Source organism: Gobius niger (assembly GCF_951799975.1).
Source record: "Gobius niger genome assembly, chromosome: 1".
NCBI lineage: Eukaryota > Metazoa > Chordata > Actinopteri > Gobiiformes > Gobiidae > Gobius > Gobius niger.
In genome coordinates this window covers 37,183,165-37,197,244 of record NC_136852.1, presented here as the reverse complement: position 1 = coordinate 37,197,244, position 14,080 = coordinate 37,183,165, and the positions used below count along the sequence as shown (strand labels likewise).

At 39.8% G+C, this 14,080-nt stretch overlaps 1 protein-coding gene across 4 annotated transcripts; it reads right to left on the bottom strand.

The window, feature by feature from the left end:
- Positions 1-4,097: 4,097 nt before the first annotated feature.
- On the bottom strand, positions 4,098-7,326 carry LOC306968487 (galactose-specific lectin nattectin-like). 4 transcript variants are annotated; one of them, XM_079563861.1, is made up of 13 exons: positions 7,299-7,326; positions 7,154-7,233; positions 7,038-7,070; positions 6,731-6,775; positions 6,596-6,622; positions 5,972-6,016; positions 5,837-5,863; positions 5,626-5,652; positions 5,481-5,507; positions 5,317-5,411; positions 5,126-5,245; positions 4,486-4,597; positions 4,098-4,409 (listed from the first exon to the last, which is right to left on the bottom strand). In XM_079563861.1, the coding sequence occupies exons 2-13, from the start codon at positions 7,206-7,208 to the stop codon at positions 4,345-4,347; spliced, it is 678 nt and encodes a 225-aa protein (XP_079419987.1). In that variant the 5' UTR covers positions 7,209-7,233; positions 7,299-7,326; the 3' UTR covers positions 4,098-4,344. The 4 variants fall into 4 exon arrangements, with proteins under 4 accessions (XP_079419987.1, XP_079419988.1, XP_079419989.1 ...); XM_079563862.1 differs by having other exon boundaries at positions 5,972-6,013; XM_079563863.1 differs by lacking the exon at positions 5,837-5,863.
- Positions 7,327-14,080: the final 6,754 nt, after the last annotated feature.

Genomic DNA, 14,080 nt, shown 5'->3' with positions numbered 1-14,080 from the left:
TTGCTCTTTTAGGTAAATGTAGATTTTTACTGAATCATAAAACTCTACACATCCTGTACTGTGCACTTGTTCTTCCTTACATGAACTATTGCACTGAGGTCTGGGGTAACACCTACAAGACCCAGCTGATGACTGTCTATAGGCTTCAAAAAAGAGCCATTAGAATAGTGAATCATGCTGGTTTCAGGGACAATACAAATGCACTGTTCCTTAGATCGCAAATTCTGAAACTCGAAGATTTCGTCAAATTTAAAACGCTAATAACAGTATATAAAGCAAGACATAACTTACTTCCAAGCAATTTCCAAAAAATGTTTAATAACAGAGATGGGAAATACAATTTGAGAGGATCTAAAGGTACAGTGCGTTCGTACCACCCTGAAAAAACAGACCATTACACATAGAGGTGTGAGGCTATGGAATAATCTAGATGACAATTTAAAAAGTGCTAAAAATGTATATCTTTTTAAAAGAGAACTAAAGGCCATTATCTTTAAGACCTACGCTGATGGTTGACAACCAAAATTGATCTTGAATTACTCCTTCTGGAGATCTGTGAAATTACACAACTGAAACAAAGTAACAGACCTTGCAAATGTTGTCATTGATTTTGCTGCTCAATATAATTAGAAGTTAACCAGGGCAGGCGAGATGTGGTTCTGCTGGTCTGAGAGGCCCCTCCCTGCCCCCTCCCTGCCCCCTCCCTGCCCAGCAGACTCAGAAACCTCGTCTTTTAAAGCATCTCACAGCTTTGGATACAACACCTCAACAACACAGTCACTAGTTAGGGCAGCTGGGGGGGGCTTGTTGGTTGGGGCTACTGCCCTTTCCTAACTGGCCCACTCCACACCCTGGCTTTTAATGCACCACACTATATAGGGCAAAAAAATAATAATAATAATAATAAAAAAATAAAACAACCAACACTTGTACATAAAAATATTGTAGTGGCAATAGTAATGACAACAAATGTTTTATCAGGATCTCAGTGTCTAGTAAACAAGATCCCTCTTAATCTCGGAATATTAAATATGCCTGTATAATAGTATAATATTGTAATATTATAATATTCATTCGCAATATCTAGGATGTCATCAAAAATAATAAAACAAATAATTATATTGATGGTAATAACATTCAAATATTAATGATAATAACAAATGCATCTGTTTTGTATGATCATAATTCATAATTCTCATTTTTGATGTCTGCAACAGCATAAATGTAAATCTTAAACGCAGTTGTATGAGCCTAGGTTTGGAAAATCGAATACATGAATTTTCTTATTTCCTTATTTTCTTGTTACTTGTTTAGTATCTAATAGGAAATGCTATGGAGTCTATACGTTCCACTCATGTAATTTCATTTTCCTTTTATGTGCAAACTTCTTCTTGGTTGTGGATACAGTCCTCATGTATATCTGTATATGGTAAACGTTTATTATGTTGAATGTGGGGCAGGCGCCCATAAGCTTCTTGCTTCAGCCGACTCCTTTTGAGCATCTGTGACTGGTTGTATATGTGTATTTGTAAATCAGGTAAATGTAGTTGCTCAAATAAAAAAATTAAACTAAACTAAACTAAACTAACATTTTAAGTTGAATTACAGAAATAAATGAACCTCAAGACATTCTAATTATATGACGAACACCTGTATTTTTTTTTTATAGTAGTAGAACCTAATTTTTGTCCTTGTTAAATAGTTTAAGTTGTTGAATTGTGTTGTTTACCAGTACCCAGCCCTGTGCTTTAGCTTTAGCTTTAGCTTTAGCTGCAGAGGAAGAGCAACAGGAAGTGTGGTTTTGTTTCCCTGTTCGATCAGTTCAAGATCAGGTATTTGTTAATAATGTCAAACACATCTGTATCTCCATCCTTTCTTGGTTAGAAAATGCAATGTTGATCTGAGCTACATTAAGCCCCGCCTCTTCATCCATACAGTTTGTAAATATGGCTTTGCTGGACTGAACCTCTCAAATAAAAGGGAGAGTCCCAGTCAAACCAGCTGCCGGCCTCTGTCCCGTCTGGAACACCCCCTCTCCACACCCCAGCAGGAACAAGAGCAAACATGACACAATGACTTGTTTTATTTTCACTTTTATAAGATGTTCAGTGTTTAATTTGCTTTACATTTGCTTCATGATACAAACATATGCACTGATGGGGAGATGATTCCTCACACACTTTCAGAATTGTAATTCTCTGTATCACACAGTGTTGTAGGAGACATTGTAGAGGCGCCATCTGGTGGTGAGAAAGCATTACAGCAGTGAGCCTTAAAACAAAAGCAAACTCAACACAGACTGAGCTCTTTAATTCTAGTTCAGAAATCGTCAGGAGTGAGCTGTTTAACCTCTGACCCTGCCTTAACGAGTGCATTTTCTCCAGTTCAGCTTTACCCAAATCTGAAAGCTTCTGGACTAGAGACTTTGCAGCCTATAGGCCAGAACAACTCCTCATTTGAAACTAACAGACTTGGATGGATGCCGTCATGTGAACAATGATGACAGTTTGAATATTATTAAAAAAGGAAGCGCGAGCAAAAGCTGTAGATGAAGTTTGGTGATCCCCCCAATCCCTCCCAATTTTACTGGGCACACCTCATCTTGGTCGCTCCCGGGATCCCGGGATCTTACTTATTCGCACAGGCCCCATGAGACAACCCGTCGTCCCAAACAGGGGAAAAATCCCCAATGGGACTTTGACACTGTAGGTGTGTCCACAGGACCTCAACCATTATTCAAATGTCCCAGTAACAGGCTCACCACCCCTATAGGGAGAGAGACCACCCATGGGACCTCACCCACACTGTGTAGGTCCCTTTGAGCAACCTGCCGCTCCCTAGGAAGATTCATATGACTCATTTTATAACCATCCATCCATCTTCTTCCACTTGTCCGTTGTTGGAGCTGCACCAGCCCCTCATTGCTCCTCCTGCAGGTGGTGGGTCCACAGAAGGACGGCCTCACGATTTAACGGGCCTGTTGGTCTCTCATAAGGGACTCCTGAACCGCTCTTTGTCTGACCCTACCAGGGGCACGAAGCCCCCGAAAAGAGCTCCTAGGTTCATGCGGGTGCTCAAACGCCTCCACCACGTTAAGGTGGCGGTTACAGGAGGGGTCATTTTATAACCAACAGATGTTTATTTTATTTTAACATCTGCATTTTGGTTTAAATACTGTAACTGTTGTATCTGTAGGTCAACTCAACATAACAAAAAATGTACAAGACATGAAAATGAACTAATCTGACAGTTTTTTTAGTTTTTTTTTTACATTGATTCACATTTTTAAGCAATTTGAATTGATTTTAAATGGATTTTGATGAAGCGTTCCATCCCTAACACACACATGTGAAATGGTAGAGGTGACCATATGCTTTACCTTCCAACCATAAAGTCGGCAGTTTGAATCTCCAATACTGCCATTGTATCCGTATATGTTGAAGCCCTCAGGTGCCGTCTGTAGAAGCAATAATGTTACGTGTTGTTCGAGAAGTTCCCACCAGGAACAGATAAATGATTTTAGCAAAACCTTTGAAATCAAGCATGACAGAAGCAAATGAAACCAAATCTGTTCCTGAAGTCAAGCAGTGATGGGACGCTGTGGCTCGTAGATTATTGCTTATAAGAGGCTTTGTCCTGGTCAGTTCTTCAGAAACCGAGCCCAGACTGACGAGCTTTCCTCACATTTTACTGTAAAAAGTCCAGTTTTATCTTTGAACTTCACCGTGAAGCGGCTGTGTGACGTACAGGGTCAGTTGCCACATTTTAGGGGAAAAGAATTAGTTTTGTTGTACTTGACTTTAACATTCAAACTGCTACTTTTGTTATCCAAGGTGAGTGCCCAAAATGATCCATTTTAATTCTAGATACTACTTTTTTAATTTATCAGACTCATGGAATTGCGTTTCCTGTGAATAATGATGATTATGCATCTCAGTGGTTTGGGATATTTGGAAAGGTTTTTGTCGTGTTTCTTAGACTGGAGAAAACCTTTGTGTCAAACCTCCTATGACATAACTTTTATTCTTACATCCTGAGCCTGTGCTAATGACACATAAACGTGTATTTTAATAACAAATAAACTTGTGGACTCGTGGTTTGAATGCTTGAGCGTTTTAATCACAATTGACAGGAAAGAACAGTGAAGAAAAGCATCTTTTCCAAACCCTTCATTCTGCTCTGTGAGGCACGAGGCCCGAAGAGCAGCTCTTCAAACATGCAACTTGTCGATTCACTCCTTGATTACAAAGTAGCGGGAAAAAGAAACGGTTGATTTGAGATTTGCGTTGATATTTGAGCATAACTGGCTGGTTTGTGCTCATGTTGCAGCCCAGGAGTTTGGAACTACTTTTTCATGCAGATGAAAGGAAGGCGAACAGAGCATCTATAGTCGTTCCAGCACTTCTTGCCTGTAAAGGATGAGACATGTTGAGGTTGAGGTTTACTTTATCGTCCTGATAACATAAGAGAGAGAGAGTGGCTTACTTGACCAGTTGATGAAGACGCAGTGCTCAGATCGACGATAGTTGTTTGGTTGCCCACGACACCAGTTGGCGTAGTTATAGCGTCCAGAGTTAACCCAGAGCCAGTATCGTTCCTAAAAACAACCCAACACACTCACTCTTTTATTCTTGTGAACCTCTTAACTCCCACCTGAACCGAGAGGATCTTTTTCTTCACGTCATCAGATTTTTTTTCCATCATTTTTTTGTTGGGTATTCAACTCATTATTCATTTTTTCCTGACATTTTTGTCTTTTTTTTTGTTTTTTTGTCAAATTTATTTTAATTTTTTTGTCAAATTTATTTTAATTTTTTTTGTCAAATTTAAATCACATTATTTATTTATTTTTTTGTCCCATTTTGTCCCATTTTTGTCATTTTTTTGTGATTTTTTTGTCACATTTTTGTCATTTTTTCGTCCCTTTCTTGTCAGTTTTTTGTCAATGTTTTCTCACTTTTTTGTCACATTTCCATCATTGTTTTCGTCTCAGTTTTGTTGCTTTTTCACGGCTTTTTTCCAGAAGCTTTTGGATTTGGGGTAAAGCCAAACTGGGGAAAATGCTCTCGGTTCAGGCGGGAGTTAAGAGGTTACATTTGGTTGGAGAAAGTTGTAAGTGACTCACATTGGCTGCATCAAACAGTCCGATCCATGCTAGTCTCTTCTGGGCAAGCAGCCTGAGGAAATGATTATCTCTGCTGTTGTGGATGGATGCAAGACTCGCGCCGAACCTCAGGCAGTACCTCTGGATGAAAGAGAACATTGTGAGTACTTTCACTTACTGCATTCTTTAGACACGTGTCAGTTTGCAGTTACCTGGGCCTGAGACCAATGATAGCGGTATGGGAAATACACGTAACGGCGTCCGCTGTATTTGCACCATCTCCGAGCTCTGCAGACACACCTTTTGGCTGAAGAGTCGTTCATTCGTCACATTGATGCTTCTTTATGAAAACGACAGACCTCAAAGCTTCACTTACCCCTTCCAGCACCGTCCTCATCTTCAGCTGAAGCAAATACAAGCTCATGTCATTTGGATGGATGGTGTTGTAGCCGTGTTATTTGTCTCGAAATATTCTGTAGGTCTAGTAATGTCCACTGTGGAGTTATATGAGAGTTACTCACCTTCACTCAGCTCAGTCTCCTCGGTTTCTGCAATATAGGATCAAAAAGATTAGGACTTCACAGATCATTGTTGTGTTACTTTGTGATCTTCTATGTTCAAGGGATATTTCAGGATTTTTGACATAGGGCAACACTCTGGATAACTAGGCCCAAAAATCCTGAAATATCCCTTTAAAAGTCACTTTTTGGAGGAACACAGGCTCTCACTCACCTTCACTCAGCTCAGTCTCCTCGGTTTCTGCAATATAGGATCAAAAAGATTAGGACTTCATGGATCATTGTCGTGTTACTTTGTGATCTTCTGTGTTCAAAGTCACTTTCTGGTGGAACACAGGCTCTCACTCACCGTCAGTCTGTTCAGTCTCATCCACAGACTCTGGATCAGCCACTTCTGTAAAGTTTAAACAATATATCAGTCATGAGGAAGTCATGGGTTAAGATTTACTACAATTGAGGCAAGTTTATTTATATTTAACACACAAGACAATGCAAAGACGTGACATAACATATGGGATATACACAGTCCACACGGTCAGGGTTGGGGAGGGAGGGGATCTTCAGCTCCAATGTCAGAGTAAGAGAAGATTATTCCATTGCACAGCATTAATGTGTAAACTTTAGCTTCCTCACAAATGTCCTATGATCTCTTTTGTAGCTACTCACTCATATAAATGTTATCTGCAGATTCAGAGTGCCTCAGCCCATCTCTTTTTGTCAGAGTATGCCTGGCCCTACAAGCTTGAAGAGCACCTGTTTTGTAAGTGTACCTGCTATCTTCTAGCACTCACTATCCGACCACGGTGATCCAGCGAGCTCTGTCTCTTCTCCTCTAGACTACAAGTTCATGTTATTTGGATGGATGGACTTTACGAAATCCTAGTTGGGTGATGTTGTAGCTGTGTTATTCGTCTCTCGAAATATTCTGTAGGTCTAGTAATGTCCACTGTGGAGTTATATGAGAGTTACTCACCTTCACTCAGCTCAGTCCCCTCGGTTTCTGCAATATAGGATCAAAAAGATTAGGACTTCACGGATCATTGTTGTGTTACTTTGTGATCTTCTGTGTTCAAAGTCACTTTCTGGTGGAACACAGGCTCTCACTCACCGTCAGTCTGTTCAGTCTCATCCACAGACTCTGGATCAGCCACTTCTGTAAAGTTTAAACAATATATCAGTCATGAGGAAGTCATGGGTACAAAAGAATATATGCAAAACTACAATCAGGTTTAAGTTAGGGCAAAGCACATGCACAAAGATATGGGATATACACAGTACACAAGGTCAGGGTTGGGGAGGGAGGGGATCTTCAGCTCCAATGTCAGAGTAAGAGAAGAGTCTTCCATTGCACAGCATTAATGTGTAAACTTTAGCTTCCTCACAAATGTCCTATGATCTCTTTTGTAGCTACTCACTTTCGTTCTTTGGTTTATCCTCAGATGGATCAGCTGCAGGAGACGACAATAACAGTTAGAATGTGGAAAATACACAAATCATCTGAACATGATTGTCTAAATCCTCTAAAGCTCACCTCTGGTCAGGGCCAGTACGGCCCCAAAGAGCAGACACAAAACCAGCAGCTTCATGACGATGACGTCCAGCAACAAAAACCTGGAAAATACAGATTCGTTCATGAAATGTCAGTGGTCGAGTGATAGGAAGAAGAAGAGGCCAACCTTTAGAGTCTTGTCTTGGTTCCTCCAGTCTGAGGTACTGACCAGCACAAAGCTCTGCTCTTATATACTCTAAGAGCAGCCATCTCCAAAACTGTGATCTGTGTACAAGCGTCTCATTACTGTTTGACTTCAGGAACACCCAGATAGTGTTTAGTTTGCTTATTTCACGCTTGAAATGACCGTTTTAATTAATATTCTTGAGTTACATGTGCGAATGACAGAACATTATGGTCAAAGCTCTGAACTCTTTACCAGATTATCTTTTTAAAGCATTTAGATGGATGGATGGATGGATGGATGGATGGATGGATGGATGGATGGATGGATGGATGGATGGATGGATGGATGGATGGATGGATGGATGGATGGATGGATGGATAGATAGATAGATAGATAGATAGATAGATAGATAGATACATAGATAGATAGATACATAGATAGATAGATAGATAGATAGATAGATAGATAGATAGATAGATAGATAGATAGATAGATAGATAGATAGATAGATAGATAGAAGGCTATACTGTATTCCTATATGGCAGTGGTTCCCAAAGCTCGTCTACAAAACAAGTATCATCATTGCCATATCATTGTCGTTAGTGCCAGTTCTGGTGCTAATTGGTTTTAAGATCTACAGTTAGATTATAACTTTGAAGGAAACTTTTCTTGAGCTTTCTATTTGAATTTATTGAAGGTAAAGTGTTGCGGTTTGTTAGGACATAGAACCATAATGTGATGTTTGGGTTTTAATATGTAAAGCACTTAGTGTTCAATTTTTTTGTCTGAAAAAGTTTGAAGGATTGACTAAAGCGAATGGGGGGCCTGACCTTTATTGTTGTGGAGTAAATATATTTTTGCCTCCACAGAGTACAGCAAAAAACACACGTTCTTACATTGTCTTCTCCTATTTGTTTCACTGAGGCACGGATTTAAAGACTTTCATTTCAGAAATATCAACCATGATCCATAAAATATATATTTTAAGAGCAAATACAAACACAGCTAAATGACCTGCCCAACACCTGACCTGTTTTAACTCTGTTCCTTTTGCCTGCAATGACATCATCCTTTTGACATAATGGGGTTAATGAAAATATATTAAGAGCTCTCATTTGTTTCTGACATAAAATACATTTCTATGAACAAAAGTCATTAGACATAGATGCTAACTTTGATATAGCAAATATCTAATACGTGTGTACATAGTACTTATTTATCCTTTAGCACAATTCAATCTGTCAAACAATATTGACTCTTCCTCTGTGAGGCGTGGTGGACGTGTCCTGTGGTCGGTGGCTGTCACGAGAAAGAAAAAGGAAACACATGAAGAAGCTACAATTATTTCTTTATTTTTCACAAATATGTTTATGGAAATTTTCAATTTAAGGACAAAACATATAAAACACACACATACACAAACACAAGAATAAATACCCCCCACCCGAAAACCCACCCTTTACTCAATTACAACAAAATCCAAGGCGTAGAGAGGGCAGCCACATGTCTTTAAAGTCCTTCCTTTGGCCGTACATGTCACTTTCTCCAGCGCTAAGTTACAGGACATCACTTTAATCCACTGTTTGACTCCAGGTCTTTCTGTGTCCGTCCATTTCAGAGCAATAACAGATTTCACCTGCACCAAAAAGTTTCTTGTTTTTTGTATTACATTTGAAGCTATTTGGAAACATGTGCAGTGTACAGAGTTGACCATCTAAGGGCATTTTACATTCAATGACATAAGAAATGAGCACAAATTTGTTTCCAAAAGATTTGAAGTTCCTCACCCTGTCACATACAATGATAAAGTGCCCCGTTTTCTTGACCACATTTGACACAATCTTCAGGAATACTAGGGTTGAAATGATGAGTTTCACTGCTGTGATAAAGGTTCTAAACAATTATTTCTAATACATTTTCTGCCAAAGGAGATATATTGTGTTTTAGAAGTTTTATTACAGTACTTTAAATAATGTATTACTGTAAAACTATGTCACAAAAGACTTGATTTCATTGATATTTAAGTAGCTTCCTCATGCTGTGGGATGTCGTCTCTGTTTCAGGAAGTGCACTTGACAAACAGTGGCTTAATTAAACTTTCTTAGGAACCACATGGTCAAAGCAAACACATGTGTTAAAGTGATGCTGTTGACACACGAGTCAGTGTGTGGAGCATGGCCAGGACGTCCACACCAGTTTGTAGGAAGCAACATGAAACACTGCCATTGTTTACTCTGCAGTCGTCATTATTATTGTGGTACTGAACTGCTTCATCACTAATTACTTTACTTTTATAAATCAATTCTCATCTGGTACAGTGAGTTCTGAAATCACTGTCGATGGGTCGGGAGCCTTATAGAGCAGGGATTCATGAGGCTCTGCACTGGAGCCGCGAGGTTGTTTCAAGATACAAAAAAAAACATATGAAAATGGAATCATGGAGTAACATAGTCAAGTCCATCAATGTTGGGACATTGACTCCATTCTTGTGTTTTTGGCTCAAAAAACCGACACAATGGATTTCAATGAAACAGACTTTCAGCTTTAATTTGAGGCTATTTAATCCCAGTGGGATGAACGGTGTAGGAATTACAACCGTTTTTATATATTAGCCTCCCACTTTTTAAGGGACTAAAAGTAACAATTTAAATCAAATGTTTTCCTTTTGTAATATTTGGCAAATCCTTTGCAGTCATTATAGCCTGATGTCTGGAAGGCATAGACGTCTCCCCCAAATGAATGATGCTGAAATACAATTAATTATGAACAATTATTAAGGGAGGAATGGAGGAACCCCGCCTACAGAGACTGGACAAGAAGAACTGAAGCTCCAACATGAACTGGACGTTCTGACCCGTTTACTGAGGAACCCATTTGCCAGTGTTCTGTATAGCCTCCATGGGAGTGGATCTGTCCTTCTGTGGTTCTCCCTGAGGTTTCTTGTTTCTCCCGCTGGGTTTTTGAGTTGTTCCTCACCGCCGGGGGACACCCACACGGTTCGTCACCTCCTGCTGCCTCCGTCTTCTCTGGACATTATGTTTACCTAGATCTTCATTTGCCTGAACTTTACATTGTCTTGTTTTTGTTCTTTAATGTTTCTGCATTTTCCTTTTCATTTGTTTCCTTGATGTGAGGCGAAAGGCGCCAAACATATAAAATGTATTATTATTATTATTAGGCCCGAGCCCGACACAGCCCCGGCAAGGGACTATTGTTTTTGTTTTCTACAACTTTTCTCTGTAAACAATCGCATTTCAAATATGGCTTTGACACTTTTCTAATGCTTTCTCTTTTCTTGCCGGTGCAAGAGTTTGGGCCTACATCGCCGCTTGCGGCTTTAATTACCATTAGTCTGGTAGTTTAACACATTCCAGTGGCTCAGTATGAGATGACCTGGATCAATACAGAGCTATTACAATTCATGAAGTGTTGGAGACGGAGACACCAACACCTACAAAGGGTTCTTACATACAGGTGACTGTGCCCCAGTAGCAGCTGTGGTTTTTTGCATCTGTGTTGCTTTCGGAGGCCGATTGCAGGAAGAAGGTTTCAAGTTTCAAGTTTAATGGTTTTGTATAGCCCAATATCACAACAGAAGTTGCCTCACAGGGCTGCACCAAACATCAAGGCAATAAAACAGAGCAATAAATATGACAATTAAAAGTTCAGGTGAATATAATGGCAAATATAATGTCCAATAGGAGGTGGCGACGAGCCGCGTGGGCGTCCCCCGTCCTTAGACTCTCCAGCACGGCAAGGAAAAACTCAAAAACCCGGCAGGAGAAAAGAGAAACCTTGGGCAGAACTACAGAAGGAGAGATCCATTCCCATGGACGGACAGGCTATAGAGACCCAGGCCGAAGGTCTTTGAGAAATGCAACAATAAGGTTTACCCCAATGAAAATCACACAACATATGAAACACAACTTTAAGCATCACAATCTTTAACCCTCACACTCATATATGGTCATGTTTGAAGCAGTTCAGGGTTAACGACTTAAATCACACCAAATTACACAGATGTTTACCTTCAGGTGGGAGGAGCTGTTACTAGAGGGGAGGGATTAAGCCAAGCGGAGCTCCTCCCTGTGGTCTATAACTGGTCTGCGGGCTGAGCGGAACCTTAGTGCACTGACGAAGCCTTTTGGATGAGAGGTGAAACGTTCAACACTTCAACTACAGAGTACAGAGGATGACTCAGGAACCTTCATTAAAGATAAAATGTTATATAATTACTCCAAAACTACTCCATCAGCCTATCAGTACTTATAAAATGGACAATGCTAACCAGGAAGCTAGCAAAGCTAATGTTAGCTTCATGTTCCATTGTAACGAGTGCTGTTTTTCGCTTCTACTGAACAATCTGCTGTAAAAACCATTCACACAGACCTGATTATGGCCTGACTTTACTGGTGTGTGATAAATATGTTTATAGAGGGAAAATGATCATTCTAATGAGGGGTTTTCTTCCCCTCGGCTCGGTCACGTATAACGCGTAGCCGTCTGTCTCTGAGAGAGAAACAGTTGTTTAAAGAAGTTTTCCATCCATCCATTTTCTTCCGCTTTATCCGGGGTCGGGTCGTGGGGGCAGCAGCCTCAGCAGAGATGCCCAGACTTCCTGATCCACACACACCTCCTCCAGCTGTTCTGGGGGGACCCCGAGGCCACACCAGGCCAGCTCGGAGACATAGTCCCACCAGCGTGTCCTGGGCCTTCACGAGGCCTTGTCCCACGAGGACATGCCTGGAACACCTCCCGCGAAGAGAGAACGAAAGAAGTTTCCAAAAAGAAAATGTCCAAACGTTTTCCCGGATCATTATTTGACAGTGATCGGATTCACAAACCTGACACATGATTCTGATTCTACTGACCAACATCACACACATGTTTCTTTGTGTTGTCTCCACTTTTGGACGCCTTTATGAGGAAATACTTTGACCATGGTTCATATGAGCTGGAAGAGAGGACTCTGAACTCTGTGACAAACTGAGACTAGAAATGTGCATAAAGACCGTTACCAGTGTCCTCCTTGTTTGATCTAATATTTTAGGTGGGCGGCCGTGTCTTGGTAAGTCTGCAGTGGTTCTTTACTCTTTTCATTTCTGAATAATGGATTGAACAGTTGCTCCGGGAGATGTTTAAATCTTGGGAAATCTTTGTATAACTTAATGCTGCTTTAAACTTCTCCACAGCTTTATCCCTGACCTCTCTGGTGTTCTCCTTGACCTTCATTATGTTGTTTAGTGACCAATATACTCCGACCACAGCTCTGAGGGCCTAAAAGAACAGCTGAAATTAAACTGAGGGTAGATTACACACAGGTGCCTCTATTTAACCGTCAGGCCAAGGAGTGAACATTCTGGAGTCATTAGGAATGTTTTAAAGGCAATTTAATGCACTCAGAAAATGCTGTATGAATACTTATGCACGCCCCACTTTTCACTTTTCTATTTTTTGAAAAATAACAGAATCATGTATCATTTTGCTTTCACTTCACAGTTGTCGGTTGCTTGTGTGTGAACGTTCAGTAAAAAAATCTCAATAAAATCTTTATGTTTAGGGTTGTAAACATGACAAAATGTGCAAAAGTTCAAGGTGTATGAATACTTTTGAGAGGCACTGTATTGTCCTCGAGTCGTAGCTTATACTGTTTTAGTTCAAGCCAAGGGCTTATTGTTTTGCTCATCACCTCGACTGTTGCATTGAATATGACTGTTTTTTTTTTTTTTTGAGGGCCGGTCTTGACCCAAAAGTCCTGGGCCGTTTTTTTCTGCCAGTCCAGCCCTGCATGTGGCTGCCCTCTCTACGCCTTGTAAACACTTTGATTTGTAGAAAATGATTTTGCTGTAATTGAATGAAGGGTGGGTTTTAGGGTGGGAGGGGGGGTTATTTATTCTTGTGTTTGTGTATGTGTGTGTTTTATATTTTCCTTAAATTAAAAATTTCCATAAACATATTTGTGAAAAATAAAGAAATAATTGTAGATTCTTCATCTGTTTCCTTTTTCTTTCTCGTAACAGCCACCGACCACAGGACACGTCCACCACGCCTCACAGAGGAAGAGTCAATATTGTTTGACAGATTGAATTGTGCTAAAGGATAAATAAGTACTATGTACACACGTGTTAAATCTTGTCTATATCAAAGTTAGCATCTATGTCTAATGACTTTTGTTCATAGAAATGTATTTTATGTCAGAAACAAATGAGAGCTCTTAATATATTTTCATTAACCCCATTATGTCAAAAGGATGATGTCATTGCAGGCAAAAGGAACAGAGTTAAAACAGGTCAGGTGTTGGGCAGGTCATTTAGCTGTGTTTGTATTTGCTCTTAATATATATTTTATGGATCATGGTTGATATTTCTGAAATGAAAGTCTTTAAATCCGTGCCTCAGTGAAACAAATAGGAGTAGACAATGTAAGAACGTGTGTTTTTTGCTGTACTCTGTGGAGGCAAAAATACATTTACTCCACAACAATAAAGGTCAGGCCCCCCATTCGCTTTAGTCAATCCTTCAAACTTTTTCAGACAAAAAAATTTACTTGACCTTTAATAAATTCAAATAGAATCTATCTATCTATCTATCTATCTATCTATCTATCTATCTATCTATCTATCTATCTATCTATCTATCTATCTATTAGTTATCAACAAATGCTTTAAAAAGATAATCTAGTAAAGAGTTCAGAGCTTTGACCATAATGTTCTGTCATTCGCACATGTAACTCAAGAATATTAATTAAAACAGTCATTTCGAGCATGAAATAAGTAAACTAAA